Genomic DNA, 17,740 nt, shown 5'->3' with positions numbered 1-17,740 from the left:
TTACAGGCCGATTAGTGGCAACCTCGAGTGTCAGGTAACCACTAGGTCAGCAATGGGACAAGGGGGTTTGGAGTGGGGTCCAGACCCTGGCTCCACTGCTTCCTTTGTGGGAGGGGAGGCTCCGGGCAGTCAAACAGTGCAGTCTGGGACTGGTGAGATGGCTTAGCGGTTAAGAACACGGGCTGCTCTTGCAGTGGACCCTGGTTTGATCCCAGCACTCACACGGCATCTCAAAAGAACCTATGAACTCCATCTCCATCCAGGGGACCTGACTGTTCTGTCTGTCCTCCGCATACACCTGCACTAACCCACAAGTAGACGCGCACACACACACACACCCCTATATAATTTAAAAATTATATACATATGAAAAATGTGCAGTCCTGCCAAACCAAACTCGGTGGTAATCCACGCACGCAGAGGGCTTTCTGGACCTCTGCTCCAGGGTTCGCACACAGCGATGGATAGGAAGGCGGGAAGAGGAGACCAGCGCCGGAGAAACGCCCCGACCGCTCTAAGCGCAGTGGGCGTGGCCAGAGGCGGGGCCTACGTCATGACGGTCGCGGCGGGGCCCCGCCTCCCGCAGCGGCGCGAGATCCGAACGCGCGTCGGCGCCCACGGCGGCTGCAGAGGCGCGCGGTTCGCCGCCGTCATGAGACGTAGAAGGCCCGAGAAGGCGGAGAAGGAGGCGTGTGGCGTGTGGCTGGACGCGGCGGCGCTGAAGAGGCGGAAGGTGCAGGTGGGACGCCGTGGCTGAGGCGACGCGCGGGCTTTGGGGACGCCCGCGGGGAGGGGGCCGGGATGGAGGGAGGTCGGCTTCGGGGCGACGGGCTGCGCGCGGCCTCAGTCGTGCTGGGGCATCCTGGGAGAGGCTCAACTACGGGGTCACCCGCAGGGTGTGTTCTCCCCAGCCTGCCACGACCAGCAGCTTTGGGGGAAACATCGGAAATGGAGGAAGGGGATCTGGCCCAGCGGTAAGTGGGCATCCCTGGGGTGCTGGGGACCGCCGTAGGCATTTCATGTGCGTTGGCGGTGGCGTCGGTCTTTTTACCAGTGAAGGAGGGTGGAGTAATCCGGGCTCCCCCAATCAGGTCATTACCAACAAGTGTGAGATAATTGTTGGTTTAGCTTTTTATGCTGGCCATTGTGCTTAGGGTTTCGGGTAATGTCACCTTTTTTGGTACAGCCATAGGATAGTACCAGTCCATTTAACTAGGCAGAACATGGTATGTCTCCATAAGTAGTTTCAAGAGAAATGTGATTTTTTTGGTGTTCAGAAAGACTACTATTGATTTGGGACTCTTAAGGCAGATTGAACCGAACAGGCAGAGATTTGAGATTTGAATAGTTTAGATTAGCAGGCTAAAGACAGGCTTTGATGAAGATGGAAGTTTTTGTTTGTTTGGAGCCAGGGTCTATTATGTAGCTCTGACTATTCTGGAACTCACTATGTAGAGCAGGCTGGCCTTGAACTCACAGAGAGCCACCTGTCTGCCTTGGAGTGCTAGAATTAGTGTGTGCCACCATGCTCAGCTGAAAAAAAATTGAGGATTGTTAAGATCATTATACAAGTGAAGTCATCCCCCCACCCCCTGACAGGGTTTCTCTGTGTAGCCCTGTCTATCCTGGACCTTCCTCTGTAGACCAGGCTGACCTTGAATTCAGAGATCCATCTCCCTTTGCTGGGATTAAAAGCCACCACTGCCTGGCTGAAGTCATTTTTTGAGGGCTAACAAATGATCACTATTTTTTCCCTCTTAAGAATATTTTTGGAATAGGTAATATATTGATGTGCTCTGTAATTTCAACATATAGTACATACAATGAGACATACTCCTGTCTTTGCCTGGAATTACTATAGTTTTCCAGGGATATTCCATTTATGCAACAAGCAAATCCAAATTTTTCCCTATTTACAAATAGTAGTGTGCTATGCATTGTTTAGCAATGTGTGTATGTGTGTGTGTATAGATTTTTTATTATGTGTTTGTGTGTGGGGTATGTGCACATGAATGTGAGTGCTCACAGAGATTAGAGGTGTGAGACCCCCCTGGACCTGGGGTTACAGGCAGTTAATTTGTAAGTCACCTGATGTGGATGCTGGGAATTGAATTTAGGTCCTCAGGAAGAGCAGTATGTGCTCTTAACCACTGAGCCATTTCTCTGGCCCGTGGTGTGTGTGTGTGTGTGTGTGTGTGTGTGTGTGTGTGTGTGTGTGTGTTTAGGATTTAAAAATTTTTTATTTATGCATACATGTCTGTATGGGTGACCTTGGAGGCAAACTGGAGTTACAGATAGTTGTGAGCTGCCTGATGTGGGTGCTGGGAACTGAACTTGGGTCCTCTGGAAGAGAAGTAAGTTCTCTTGACCACTGAACCGTGTCTCCAGCCTGCAACTTGTAATTACTTCTTGCCTCATGAATTATGTTTTCATAGAGCTGCCTTCATGCCTTTGTAATGTTACACATAGAGAATGCCATTCATTGTATGCAGTACTAGTACTTTAGTCAACCAGGCTGCCATAACAAAATACCATGGACTAGATGGGTTAAACAACAGGATTGGTTTTCTCAGTTCTACGGACTGCAGATCTTGAGATCAGGGTGTCATCATATTACTGTCTGGTGAGGATTCTTGCCAACAGTGTGCTTAGGTGACATTGTGGTGGATGCCTGTGGGTGCATGTGTGGAGAAAGAGACAGCAGGCTTTCTAGTGGCGTCAGAAGCCCCCTCGACCTCATCCAATACTAAGCACCTCCCAAGGGCTCCATCTTCCAGTACCATCTCATTGGGAGTTAATGTTTCAATATATGAACTCCATGTGACCAGTGTCCATAGCAGTGTGAGTGTGTGAGTGAGTGTGTGTCTGTCTGTCTGTCCATCTTTGTCTGGCTATGTCTGGTGTGTCTATCTGTATCTTTTCAGTAATCCCTAATGAAAAGTTGTCTTCCATCTTTTGCTATTTAAAACAGCTTCTGAGCTAGGTTTGATGGCATGTGACTCAGAAGCTGAGGCATGTTTGAGGCCATCTTGGTATGGATGATTTCCAGGTCAGCTTGGACTGTACTGGGAGACTGTCTTGGGAAACAACAAAACAAGCAGGAAACTCAAAAGCCATTTCTGTAATGAGTGTTTACAACCTTCTCCCTCACCTCACCATATGTATCTGTTCTTTGGGATCCTGTGTAATTATTACTATTTTTGTTTGTTTTTCTCTGTAGCCCAGATTGGTCTGGAGCTCACTATGTAGACCAGGCTGGCCTTGAACTCTTCGTGATCCTGCCTCCCTCCTGCTGAGATGACAGTGTATGCTATCACACTGGGCCCTTCCTTTGTAATATTTAAAGAAAACAATAAATGCTAGTGTTTCTCTGGGCTCTGGGAACCTCTCCAGAGCAAGTTACTGTGGTTTGTGGATTAGAATGCCTAGCACAGATAAACGACCCTGGGCTTGGGATTGGCATCTCAAGAGGACTGACTCAGCCTGTGGGATTTAATGGTGTCAGAATGAATTGAGTTAGCTGGGTTTTGCTGCCTGGATTGTTTGCTAGGCTGTGAGGAAAACGCCCATGTACTTAGTGTTGGATATGATTTTTCCTGCTATATTCTCATAAAACGCTTCAAATGCCAGAGAAGAGCACCACAGCATCTCTTTAATAGAATATGGAAACCTGCCTCTTCCAGAGTAGCTGTCAAAGAGGCGCACAGGGCATAGCTGCTGGCCAGTGCTTTGGAAAACCTGCCTCTCCCTCGTGGGCTTTGAACAAAACTGTCATTTTGGAGAGAATGAAGGTAGCATGTGGTTCAGCATGTGTTCGGAGTGGGTTTGTATCTTATCTGTTCTCACTACCACAGGCTTGCTGGGTGGCCTCACCACCTAGGTTTTGGTACAGCAGATAGTGGTCGTTTTCTTTTTTCAATTTAAAAAAATATTTAGCACAGGCCTCTAACCCCAGCATTTAGGAAATGGGGATAGGGAAAATCAAGAGTTCAAGGCCACTGGGCTACATGACAGACACCCCTCCCCATCCATACTTATAAAAATAAAACCAAATAATACTGAATTGTTTTAAAAACAAAAGGCCTCATTGGTGGTAGCGACAGTTAACAGGTTAATATCCTTCAAGACGTATGTGTATGTAAGTAATGTCCCCTAATATAGTGGGTGTTTGAAACCTCAGTTCTGAACCCTATATATGCTGTATTTTTTCCTGTAGATGTATACCTATGATAAAGTGTTTGTTTATTTATTAAGATTTTTGTTTGTTTGTTTTTTGAGACAGTCTCCCTATATAGCCCTGGCTGTTCTGGAACTCACTATAGACCAGGCTGGCCTCAAATTCACAGAGCCCTGCTCGCCTCTGTCTCTTGTGCTGGGATTTTTATTTTGAGACAGGGTTTCATTGTAGTCTTGGCTGCCTGGAACTCACTATGTAGATCAGGCTGGCCTCTCCCAAGTACTGGAATCAAAAGTGTGTGCACTATGGAGGGCAAGATTTATTAATTTCTAGTTATGTGTAGGTGTGCGTGTCTGTGTTGGGGTGTGTGCACATGAATGCAGGTACCTGTGGAGGCCAGAGGTCCCCTGGAACTGGAGTCAAAGGCAGTTGTGAACTGCCTGGTGTAGGTACTAGAACCAAACTCAGGTTATCTGGAAGACCAGCCAGCACTCTTGACTACTGAGTCATCTCTACAGCTCTTATTGAGATGGGGTCTCATGTAGTGCAGGTTGGCCTTGAGTCATACGAGGTCAAGGATGACCTGAACTTCTTTCTGATCTCTACCTCCTGGGTGCTGGATTTTAGGCATGTGCCATTATGCCCAGTACTGTATGGTCCTAGAGATCAAATTCAATGCTTTTTTTTGTTTGTTTGTTTTTCGAGACAGGGTTTCTTTGTGTAGTTTTGGTGCCTGTCCTGGATCTCGCTCTGTAGATCAGGCTGGCCTCGAACTCACAGAGATCCACCTGGCTCTGCCTCCCGAGTGCTAGGATTAAAGGGATGCGCCACTACTGCCCGGCCAGATTCAGTGCTTTATATATGCTAGATTAGCGCTCTATCAACTGAACTACATCCGGAGCCCTCAAGTTTTAACCTTATAAAGAACAATAATAAAACAGTAATTTTAGCAATATACTGTTATAAAAGTTATGCAAATGTGGTCTCTTTCACGGAGAGTAGAATATATAGTGTAAATACGCTGGTTAAAGATGATTTAATCCTGCTGGAGTAGCATGGTGTAGAAATTTACCACTCTACTCTACAAATTAAAACTTAAAATTGTTTGTTTCTGTAATTTCCATTAATACGTTAGACTTGAGTTGCTGTGGGGAACAGAGAGAACAGGAAGCAGAACCAAGGGAGACTTCCTCACACTGGTTACAGCTGCTCACAGCCACTAAATCCAGAGAGCTTTCCACATCATACTTGCGAGCTTAGGACAATGTCATAGTTCGAAAGGCTAATTTATATCAATTTCAAGTTTTATAGCTTATCTATGCTTCTACTGTATAAAAACGTTGAAAAATATGCCATTCCCTCCTCGCCCCCAGTACTAGGGATTGGATCTAGGGTCTTGTACATGCCAGGTAAGTGCTCTGCCACTAAGCTACTTCCCAGCCTTTTTATCTTTTGTACTTTGTAGGCATATGTGTATGTATGATTGAATGTGTGCATGTGAACACACCCTAGTGAGCCCTAGGGGGAAAAGTTTTTTACTACACTTTAGAGAGGTAACACAAATTTAAGATGATTAATAGATTTGTTATCTCCATTGTGTTACATGTCATTATAATTAAAGGACATAATCAGGAGAAATGGAACTGTGAACATACCAGAAATCTTTGGACTGAGTCACCATTGGTTTCTAGGCTAGCGTGGTGGAACACTGAATGCCATCCTGACACTTGGCAACTTTATTAGCATTCATTCTGTCAGCACATTCTCTGCTGGGCTTGCAGATATATTTAGAGTTCTCCCTCCATCCCTCCTCCTTCCATCCTATCAGTTGGTCCTTGGATTGAACATACAGCCTCACTGTGTCTAAGCCTCTTGCGTGGAATGCAAGCCCTCTCTCTACCACCTACTATATCCTCAGCTCTGTTCCCCACCCCCCTTAAGACAAGGTCCCACTATGTTGCCAAACTCAAAATCCTCCAGCCTCAGCTTCCCACATACTGAGATTGTGACAGACAGTATGCCCCAATGCCTAGTTGATAGTCATATTTCTTCCCATTTTTTGTTTGTCTTTTCCTCAATTTCATTTGTGATTCCTTCTATATAAGCCTCTACCCTCTTCATGATGTTATTCATAAGGCTGGTTTCTTCTGCCTCTTCCATTTTTTGATATTCAGGTCTAGCTGTTGGAGGAGGGCTAGGTTCTGGTGATGGGGTATTGCTCTTCATTTTGTTATATGTACTTCTGCCTTGACGTCTGCCCATCTCCTTGTGGATTCGTTCTTGGTCTTATCAGCGCACTTGGTCCAGACAGAGCTGACAGATTCAGGAAGCCTCTTTCATCCAGATGGGAGCTCTGGGGCGGGATGGGAGCTCTTGTCCAGATGGGAGGTCCGGGGCAGGATGGGAGCTGGGGGCTGGTCTCTAAGTCTCAGGAAGTGGCTGAGGTCTCCGGCGGATGGGCGTGGGGGCAGGGCATGGAGATTGCAGGGTCTGCTGGGGGGTCTTACCCTGTCTCCCACATGAGCCAGAATGACCATTTGCTCAGTTAGATTTAATCCACACCCCCATACAACCAGAAGCTCCTTTAAGTCTCGTGAGCACTGTTTGGATGTGTATATGCTGTCTGCTGCAGCCATATTGACCTTCCAGCTTCAGGTACCTCTGCCTGGTGCTTTTGCACATCTCTGCTCCAGTGTGGAGGGGTTAGAAAGTTCCATTGCTCTGTTCTGTGTGAGCTCAGATCAGTGAGTTCTTCCTTGGTCATACACTCCCTCATCATTATCATAGCACTGTCCATCAGGCATACAATACGCCGCCATTTTAACTTGACCATTTGTTGTATTCTCTTCATTAAAATGAAAGTCCATCAGGTAGTCTTTCAACAGTTCTACTCAGTAGATATTTGTCTGCCGAGTGAATGGACAAATCTCTTACAGCTTAGCTTTCTCTGCTACTGTTCTAGTGTCTTACTGTCTCACACTGAGGGATGAGTAGGAGGACTTGGAGCTCTTTTGGGTAAAGATAGGCTGGAGATCTCCAGGAAAGTGGCTGTGGAAGTGTTTTACACCCCTCTTTTCTGATACTGCCTCATTTCTTTTTAATAGCAAAGAATAGCTTATTTTATTAAATGGAAGGGTTTAACAGTAATGGAGCTCAAGATGGCAGTACTTGTGGGATCGACACCTTTAGCTTGGCAAATGTAAGATTGTAATCAAATCTTATGCTTTATGTCATCCTGGCATCCATTTTAGTTAGATGTTACATTTTCTCATACCAGAAGCCGAGGTCATTGACTATAACAGTTTTCAAGTTCGTACCCTAACCTGGAACTCCAGTTCTCCAGTGTGGTCAGTCTGGTTTTCTGCCCTATACAGCTGTTTGCTGGTGACCAGTTCCCTGAGGGACAGCTGTATGTGGCCTGTCTGACTGACTGGCTTTGATGATCTTCCCTACCTGACACTGACTGGGTACTAACCATACCACCTCCTAGAACTCACATCTACTTGTTTTAAGCCCAGCAATTGAAACTCTCCCAGGAAAATGTGTTTGAATAATGTCCTGGACTCATGCATTGACCCCATGAGTCCTTCCTTCTCTGTTCACCCATACCTAGCAAAGAATAAAGTCAACCCCCACCCCACCCCCGTGCTCTACTGGCAGACCTCCAGCTTGCTTGCTGTATTGCTGAGGTTGACCTTGAACTAATGATCCTTCTGTCTACCTCCCAAGTTCTGGAATTACAGGCATGTACCACCATGCCTGGCTCATAGGCAGGCTTACTTCAGCAGTACAAAGTACACATAGAGGCTGTCTTTATTTTGAGATAGGAGAATAAGCCAACAAACTTTGTACCCAAGTCCCTCTCTGTTCTCGGAATCTTTAACATTCCACTGAGGGTGTTGAGTAGATCCCCAGAGCACAGGTATTCTAAGACAGCTATAGCTGACCGTGTCATTGTTTGACAGCACTTTGACTTTCCTTTAGTGCCTACCAGAAAGGACTGTAGTCGGAAGGTTTCTCCAGCCTCACAGTCCTGCAGTCCCACAGCCCACTTATAAAATAATCACTCAGAGGCTTAATATTATTTACAAACTGTATGGTCCATGGCAGGCCTCTTGCTAGCTAGCTCTTACATCTTAGATTAACCCATTTCTATTGATCTATGTTTTGCCATGTGTTCCGTGGCTTTACTGATCTGCTGGCATGTTGTTCCTTGGTTGGCAGGCTGGCATCCTTTCTCTTTCCTGTCTCTCTCCTTGGATTTCCCCCCTGCTTCTAAGCTGCCTTGCCATAGGCCAATGCAGCTTATTTATTAACCAATGGGAACAACATATATTCACAGTGTACAGAAAGACATCCCCAGTACTTCCCCTTTTCTGTCTAATCAAAAAGGAAGGTTTTAACATAGTAAAATTATATATAACAGTTATCAAGCAAAAATTACAGTTACAATATCTAGTCTATTTGTATTTGGCAAAATTAAAGAAAATATTTTATCATCTATCCTATACTTGTGAGTCTAAAGTTTCGTATCTAATTTATCTTTTTTTAAAAAAATATTTATTTATTATGTATACAGTATTCTGCCTGCATGTATGCCTGCAGGCCAGAAGAGGGCACCAGATCTCATTACAGATGGTTGTGAGCCACCATGTGGTTGCTGGGAATTGAACTCAGGACCTCTGGAAGAGGAGCCAATGCTCTTAACCTCTGAGCCATCTCTCTAGCCCCTAATTTATCTTTTATCATAACCAATGAAACACGTTGGGTGCCAGATGTTACACCAATTGCTAAACAGTCTTATTAATTAAAAAAAAAAAAAAAAAACAGAGCCAGATATTTGGGTGAACGCTGAAAGATAAGAAAAACAGAACAAGCCACAGCCAACCTCACCTCGCCAACTCCTCAGCTGATCCTGTTTCCTCAGACTGAAAGCCTCTGAGTCCTCACCAGGAAGAGATCTCAGCTGAAGTGCTTAAAAGCCTCTAGTTCCTGGTCCTCACACCTTATATACCTTTCCGCTTCCTGCCATCACTTCCTGGGAATAAAGGCGTGTGTGCTTCCCAAGCAAAGACATGAGATCTCAAGTGCTGGGATTAAAGGTGTGTGCCACCACGCCTGACTTCTATGTCTAATTTGGTGGCTGGCTCTGTTCTCTGATCCCCAGATAAGTTTTATTGGGGTGCACAAAATAAAGTATCACATGACTGGTGCTTTGAATGAGAAATCCCCATAATCTTGGCCATTTGAACACTTGGTCCCCAGTTGGTGGTGCTGTTTGGGGAGGCTTAGGAGCTGTGGCCTTGTTAGAGGAAGCGTGTCAGTGGAGGCAGGCTTTGAGAGTGTAAAGACTTGTGCCGTTTCTAGCTGCGTTTGTTGCCTCATGCTTTCAGTTCAAGATGGGATCCTCAGCTAGGCAGGGATCCCTCCAGCTGCCATGCCTACTGCTTGCTGCCATACTTCTCCATGACAGACACCTAACCCTCTGGAATTGTAAATACACATTCCTGTAAGTTGCATTGGTCATGGTGTTTTAGCACAACATTAGAAAAGTAACTAATAATGACCAGCTTAGCAAAAAACTTTGTTTATTGCACTATGTAGTCCTGGCTGACCTGGAACTCACTATGTAGACCAGGCTGGCCTTGAATTCAACAGAGCTTTGCCTGCTTCTACCTGCTGAGTGCTGGACTCAAGGGCCTGCACCACTGAGCCTGGCTGTAAAAAGCTTTATTCTCAAATGTCTCACCAATTGAGGGCTTACAACTTTCTGACCTATAGCTTTCTGAAGAGTTTCTTTATAGGATTTAGTAGATATGGAGTAACTATTTATTAATAGCTTGTTTTCTCTTCAAAGCTGTAAACTTTTCCAGGACAGAGTCTGTTTTGTTTGTTTGCACTTCAGTGTCTTGCATGTAGATACTCAAATATCATTCACAATATTTTACATATTTAAGATGTGTGTGTTCCCATAAAATTGAAAGACCCATATGCCAGCGTGGGTGTCTTCAAATGTGTTGGCTAGGTTCCAGAGTGAGCATCTCCAGGGAGGAAGGCGGAAGTGCATGCATTCTAGTTTGGGAATTCAGTATTGGTCAAGATAGTCACAGTATTTCTCACAAATTCAAGGTGAAGCAGTAAGGACCTCTCTCTTTCATGGAAAAATATGGTCACATCAGCAGGAGAACATATGACATGGAAACTCGTGATTATTTTACCTGGGTTGTGGGAACTCCAGTGTCTTGTCCTTCTGTGAGCTCTGGGAATCATTCAGCCTGAAGTTTCAGTGGGCTGTTTCCCTAATACAAGTGAGTGTAGCTTGAGCAGTAGATTGAAGGCATCTCTGTAGATGTCTGGAAGTCATCTCTGAACTGCAAATCCCATTTCAGCTCCCCCAAGTCTCAATCTCATGTTGACTTAGTTCATGAAAACAGCAGGACTCTCAACGTGGGTGCACACTGACCTGGAAAGTGCTCCCAAGCAGAAAGTGGGGGAGCCTGCCATACAGTGTTGCTGCTCTTTCCTGGCTTGTATTTTACTGCCGTGTTTTAGCATGCAAAGCAGCAGGTTTCCTTAAGGTGTGTTTTTGGTTCCATTTCCTGGTACTACCTTCATTCCTACATCTCTTTCCTGGTCCAAACCCTCTGCTCTCAGTGTTTTCACTATCACACACATTTTATTACCCTTACTGCTTCTCTCAAATCTTGTATTTTCTCCTCTCATAGGCCCTGGAATTTCTAGTTTCCTGGAATTTACACCCTCTCACTCCCCACATAGATATTTGTACAAATTAGAACTTGAGTCCGCATTCATGAGAGCATAGCAGTATTTATATTCTGAGGCTTTGTTAATTCACAATGTAAGTTTCCCAGTACCATCTATTTCCTTGAAAATTGCATAATTTCATTTTCTTTAAGGTTGAAGAATGCTGTTATGCATGTATACCACATTTTCATTACCTGTTCTCATCTGTTGGTGGACATCTGGTTTGCTTCCCTCTCCCTGGTGTTGGGAATAGAGCAGCAACAAACATGGATGAACAAGTATCTCTGCAGTAGGTTCTAACCTTGGGGCACATGCCCAGGAGTAGAAGAGGAGGGCCATATGCTCCAGTTAGTATTTTTTGGCATCTTTATTAAAAAATCTAGTGGCTGTAGCTGCATGGGTTAATGTTAGGTCTTTTATTCTGGTCTGATGATTTACATGTGTATATTTGTGCAAGTGCCATGCTGTTTAGTACTACAGCTCTGAAGCATTACTTGGAATCGGGTATGGATTCTTCTGCATTCTTTTTTGCTCAGGATTGCTGTAGCTATCCAAAGTCTTTAGTGCTTCCAAATGAATTTTAAGGTTGTTTTTTCTTATTTCTGTGAAGAATGATGTTGGTGTTTTGATGGCGGTGGCATGGGATCTGTAGATTGTTTTGGTAAGTTTCTGGTGGGTTACTTGTGGCTCACACTTGGAAGGGATAGTACCTTGTGGTGGTCTAATCTTGGTGGTAGCAGTTTGAAGCAGTTGGTCACTGCATCTGCAGTTAGTAGTGCAGAATGACTGCTGGTGGCCAGCCAGCTTTCTCCCTTTTCTGCATGGCGCTGCCTACTTTAAGAGCGTGTCTTCCTACATCAGTTAATTTAAGATGATCCTGTACAGACGTGTCGAGAAGCTAACCTAATCTAGGTAATTCCTTCTGGGTGCACCCAGAAGCTTGCCTCCTTGACAGTATTCATGACCAAGGTAAGATAACCACTTTCACAGTATCAGTTCTTCCAATTCATGAACATGGGAGATCTTTTCTGAGTGTTTTATTAAAGTTTCCATTATAATTATAGAGATCTTTCAGTTATTTGGTTAAGTTTATTCCAAGGTATTCTTTTGTTTTCTTTTTTTTTTTTTTTCCTCTTTCGAGACAGGGTTTCTCTGTGTAGCTTGTGGTGCATGTCCTGGATCTCATTCTGCAGACCAGGCTGGCCTTGAACTCACAGAGATCTGCTTACCTCTGCCTCCTGAGTACTGGAATTAAAGGTGAGCGCCACTGCTGCCTGGCGGTATTCTTTTTTGAGGTAACTTTGAATGTGATTTCTTCCTTGGCATGTTTTTTATTGGTATACAGGAAGGCTACAAATGTATTTATGCTATTGTATCTTGTGTTAGAGCCTGCCGGAGTCAGCTGGGTAGAGGCGTGCAGATTGTAGAGACAATGAAGACGACAGAACAGAGTCGAGAGGATTGCCAATCAATGCCAGACAGTGCCGAGTTTATTTCACAGTCACCTTATATAGTTTTGAAGGACAGAGGTAGAACAATGCACAGCACAGGCATTCAACCACTATCTATCCTGCCTTGCATCAGGAACAGGCAATTCCATTTTCTATCTTGATGTACCTCCGGCTGGCATCAGCAGCCTGCGTCTAGCTAGGGAGTATGTTCCTTCCTGTGGGCTAATCAGGATTTTCTCACAGCCCTTTAAGGAGACTCTGTAGGCTTATCAGGACTTTCTCACAGCCTTGGAGCAAGCAAGCTTGAACTCTATTAACTCAGAATAGACTTCAAACTGGGAAACTGAGTCAGTTGTGGGCTCCCATAATCTTTCTACCTTGCTGAACGTGTTTCTCAGTTCTTAGGGTTTTCTGGTAGTGTGTGGGGACTCTATGTATGTAATCCTCATTTACAAACGGGGATGCTTTGATGTTTCCTGTTTGTATCCCTTCCATTTGCTTCTCTTAGTCTCAGCTAACACTGCTAGCACTGGTTCAGAGTAGAGAAAGCAGACTCCTCCTGATTTAGAGACTGCTTCGAGTTTTTCCTTATGTAACACAATGCTGGCTATAGGTTTGCCATATGTTGCCTTTATGTTTGTTTATGTTTCTTCAGGACTTTGACCTTAAAGGGATGTTAGATTGATTTGAACCCAACCCATGTGGTTCTATGGCCATGCTCTGAACCATTAAGTGAATATTTGAAAACTATTCAAAATGCCAGTGCAGAATTAATTATTTCTAAATATAAAGGAGAGTGCCTCATCTTTGGATACTTTGATAAAGACTCTTTGGTCAGCCTTACTGGTAACTGTTGGAAATCGAAAAGACTGGGCTAGTTGGAGTATGTGATTCCTGAAGGAAGGATCAGGAAGTAGTGGGAGGTGATGTCCAGTACAAACTACCTAGAGAATAGGGTGTGAGTTGGGCCCAAGGGTGGAACTAATATGCTTCTAAGAGTCACTGGTGTTAATAGTAATAGGTTCAATTATTTTTCTCCCTCAGACACATTTAATCAAACCAGGCACCAAAATGCTGACATTGCTTCCTGGAGAGAGAATACCTAATATTTCTTTTACTCAAAGAAGAGGCACTCGGCAGATGAGTATTTCGTCCTTTGTCACTTTGCAACCAGGTATGGTGACCAGCCTGGGAATATTTCATTATCCGAGGAGAACAAGTGTTGAAACATTTATGAACGGTAGATGTTGCTTTGGAAAAGAAGTATATTATTATACATGTGCTTTGCTGGTTCTGTTCTGCTCCATGTAATTTTAAATATTTGTATTCACCAATAGAGCAGTGAGGAAGGCCATACCTGAGAGCTCAGAGCAGGATGGAGCATGCAGAGCCAGGTGCAGGGGTGGACACTGGGGGAGTGGGCCCACTCTTGGTGTGTCACTCAGGACTGCCCTGTATAAACTTAATGTGCACTATTCCTCCTCCTCCAAATAATAACTTACTTTCATTTTACATAACAAGGAAAGCTCCCCCTACACCTCCTCAAAAAAACCTCAGCTTTCCCCAGTTACAAAATCTTGTGTATTTTATATACTCTGTTGAATTCCGAGAAAAATTGAGGGTTCTTACAGAACAGGTTCTGCAGTGTAACTTATTAGAGAAGGAAAAAAAATAAGTCTAACATTCTTTTTAAAATTGTATCTTGATGTAATTTGGGTGGATTGGAAATCGGTTTCATTCATCCTTAAGGGAGAACAGGGTCCATCCCACACTTAATGAAATGGACTAGCTAGACACTAATTTGTTTTCAGATTTTAACTGGTTGATTTAGCATCCTAAAATCTTCATTGGCGTTCCCATGAAAAACTACATTTATTTTTATTATCAGAAAATTTTAAGTTTGATAGTTAATGATTTTTTATAACCTTACAAAAATGTCTGCTGAGAATATTTCCTTAAGGATAATATTTGGGTATGTGGTTAGCTAGGGGCAGGATCATTGTTCAGTTGAAACTACAGTAAATAAATTAAAAAAAAAAAAAAAGCAAAACTGTTTTGCTCTGTGTTAAAAACCATGTAACAAAAACTGAGTTGGAGAAGTTGGCTATGGTCTGACTGTAAACCAAACTTGACATATTAGGCAGAGATGGGTCACTGGAAGCATCCACGTTTCAGTAGGGGAATATATGACTGAAGTTTTAGAGCATTCAGCAGAGAACAGCAAGATTGAAAACAGGACTATTAGCCATGAAGTTATTTAAAGAGTCTAGGACTCTTCTGTACCTGGGAATAATAGTAGCTGATACTGGTTTCAGAAAACCCAATAAAATCTGGCTCAGGGCAGTTTTTTAGTGTAATTATCTCTTGTTTCATTAGGAATGGCAAATGATAGTAACCGGAAGAGCATTTTCTCTCTCAAAGAAAATCAGATCAACCAAGAGTGCAAGAGAACCCAGCCAGACTGTTTGGTCCAGGGATTGGAGGATGATGGCTTGGTTTCACCTTTGGCCACTTCAACTCCTGCAGACATCCAGGAAGCTGGACACTCTCCTCCATCTTCCCAGATTTCTAGCCACCACAGTTTAGAAACACCGTCTTTGACTATGATGTCTTTGCCCCAACCTGACATCCTGATGGGTGCTGGATCAAATAAAGCCTCCCTGGCTTCCTCCTCTACCCAGTATGTGGAAAGTTCTCGTTTGCTGGACCAAAGAGAGGCCAGGAGGAAAAGGGAATGGATTCATGGATCTAAGACAAACTGTCCAGGCATGGGAAGCCACATCAGACCATCTAGGGGTAAATGCTGTCAGCCCTTGGACAAAGCTGAACTGGGAGAAAAGGGGTCTGCCAAGGAAAACAGGCAGGCCCCCGTGCCTCTTCAAACCTGGAGTAGGAAAAAACCACTATCAGTGACAAAAAGCCCTTGTCTTTCTGTATTTTCCTGGGACAGTGAAAGGAATGACAGGGACTCCTGGAGTCAGCTTTTCACTGAGGATTCCCAAGGCCAGCAGGTCATCGCTCACAACACTAAAATGCCCTTTCAAGATGTAACCAATGTTAGGAATCAAGGCTCAGAGCAGTTTCCTGATAGCCCTCAGGCTCAGTGCCAAGATGGGCCTCCTGGGTTACACCTGCAGCCAAACCTGCTCTTTACCCAGGACTCTGAAGGTAATCAGGTTATCAGACACTAGTTCTAAATGTTTGTGTGGGTGTATCTTGAAGTGGCAGAGATGGAGGGAAGTAGGGTGGGGCTGGGTAAAGAGGATGGTTTAGGTGAGAGGCCATGTGGGATGAAGCGATTGTCATTATGGAACATTGTTCTCATGTAAATAAAGCAAGCAATGTGTGGTAGGCATGTTTTTCCCTCAGTAAGATGACTGACTGGTGCATTCCATGAATGAATGTGATGAGGACTGAGACAGCAGGACAGCACTAACCACTCAACCCATTTCTCAGTTCACAGAGTTCTTCTCAATTCTCTGTCCTTCAGAGGCCTGGCAGTTTTTGCTCCTTACAGATAAGTGCTCTTTTCACCTCTGGCTGGACCACTCATAAGCTTGGGACCATTATTCCCAAGTGCATTTTAAGAGACACCTATTTCCTCAACCCAGGTGTGTGTGGCTGGTGGTGGGGGGCGTCAAATGGCAGATGATAATTTTTTTTTCTTTTTTAAAGATTTATTTATTATGTATACAGTGTTCAATCTGCACATATGCTTTTAGGCCAGAAGAGAGCACCAGATCTCATTACAGCTGGTTGTGAGCTACCGGGTGGTTGCTGAGAATTGAACTCAGGACCTCTGGAAGAGCAGCCAGTGCTCTTAACCGCTGAGCCATCTCTCCAGCCCACATTTTTTTCTTTTTTAATGGATAACTATATACACTGTTTACCTGGGACTGGATAGATGGCTCAGCTGTTAAGAGCATTTGCTACTCTTAGACCCACATTTAGTTCCCAGCACCCACATGACCTCTGTAGGCACTGGGCACACATGTGCACGCAGACATGCAGGCAGAATACTCATACACATAAAATGAAATCAATTTTTAAAAAGTTGTTTATCTTCCCCTTCCCAAATCTGAGCTATGTAATAACCTAACTTTTTTATTACTCTTCCACGAGAAAGAGGGAAGTTCCACTGGAAAGCTATGAATCCTGGTTAATGTCTGGAAAGCTGGCTCTAGTGGTAATTCAGAAAGCCACCTTTTAGCTGGATATGACAACTTAGGAGACAGGATCCTCATCTGTTCAAGGTCAACTCAAAGCTCCATAGTGAGTACTGGGCCGGCCTGAGCTACAATGACATCTGCTCAAAGAGAAAAGGCAACACTGCCGTGCGAGGGCACGTACCACACCAGAGGACAGCTTCCAGGAATGACTCCTCCTTTATGCGTGTTCCAAACCCAGGTCGTCAGACTTGAGTGGCAAGCACTTTCCCTTTCTGAGACATTTTGCCAGCCCAAGTCAACTTTTCTTTTTCAAGACAGGGTTTCTCTGTGTCACCTGGAACTCACTCTGTAGACCAGGCTGGCCTCGAACTCACAAGATCCACTTGCTTCTGCCTCCCGAGTGCTGGGATTAAAGGTGTGCAGCAGCAGCAGCACCACCACCACCTGGCCCCAATTCAACTTTGTGTGAGTGGTGTCACTGTCCTGAATTCAGCCAATCACAAATCTGATTTTGCCTGTGTTTCTCCCAAAGCACCACTGTTCATGCAGCAGTTTCATCGCAGGTGTGACATCTAAGGCTTAAATAGCCTCCAGGATGCAAACCACAGTAAGTTACCAGATGTAATTGTTTTTAGTTTTGGGAAATTTTCTATGGAAAGGAGGATGAAACCCCTTAGAATAAGATGTTTGGGTGTTTTGTCTGAATGTATGTCTGTGTACCTCATGTGTGCGCCTGGTACCTATGAGGGCAGAAGAGTGTGTCAGATCCCTGGGACCGGAGGAACTAATAATTGTGAACAGCCACGTGGGTGCTGGGAATCAAACCTGGTTCTCTGGAAGAGCAGCCAATAATCTTGACTTTTGGGTCATTTCTTTAGCCCTAGGAAGTTTTCTCCTAAATCAGTGGTTCTCAACATGTAGGTCATGACCCCTTTGGGACAGCATATCAGATATTTACATTACGATTCATAACAGTTAACAAACTTACAGTATGGAGTAGCGATGAAGATAATTTTATGGCTGGGGGTCACCACAACATGAAGAACTGTACTAAAGGAACACAGTGTTAGGAAGGTTGAGAACCACTGCCTTAAGGGCAAGAAAGTAAGTCAAGAGCCTGTTTAAGAAAGCTCACATACCTTACAATTAACAGGAGCCCTCCCCAAAGGCCACTGTGG

General features: G+C 44.3%; 1 protein-coding gene across 1 annotated transcript; it reads left to right on the top strand.

The window, feature by feature from the left end:
* Nucleotides 1-614: 614 nt before the first annotated feature.
* Nucleotides 615-17,638, top strand: Aunip (aurora kinase A and ninein interacting protein). The gene is made up of 3 exons (XM_052716024.1): nt 615-739; nt 13,438-13,567; nt 14,770-17,638. Exons 1-3 carry the CDS (start codon nt 653-655, stop codon nt 15,582-15,584), a joined length of 1,032 nt encoding a protein of 343 aa, XP_052571984.1. The 5' UTR covers nt 615-652; the 3' UTR covers nt 15,585-17,638.
* Nucleotides 17,639-17,740: the final 102 nt, after the last annotated feature.

This window comes from Peromyscus californicus, unplaced genomic scaffold, assembly GCF_007827085.1.
Source record: "Peromyscus californicus insignis strain IS unplaced genomic scaffold, ASM782708v3 Scaffold_5__1_contigs__length_169319896, whole genome shotgun sequence".
Classification (NCBI taxonomy): domain Eukaryota; kingdom Metazoa; phylum Chordata; class Mammalia; order Rodentia; family Cricetidae; genus Peromyscus; species Peromyscus californicus.
The sequence above is the reverse complement of the archived record's forward strand: the minus strand, read 5'-3'. Positions and strand labels throughout refer to the sequence as shown.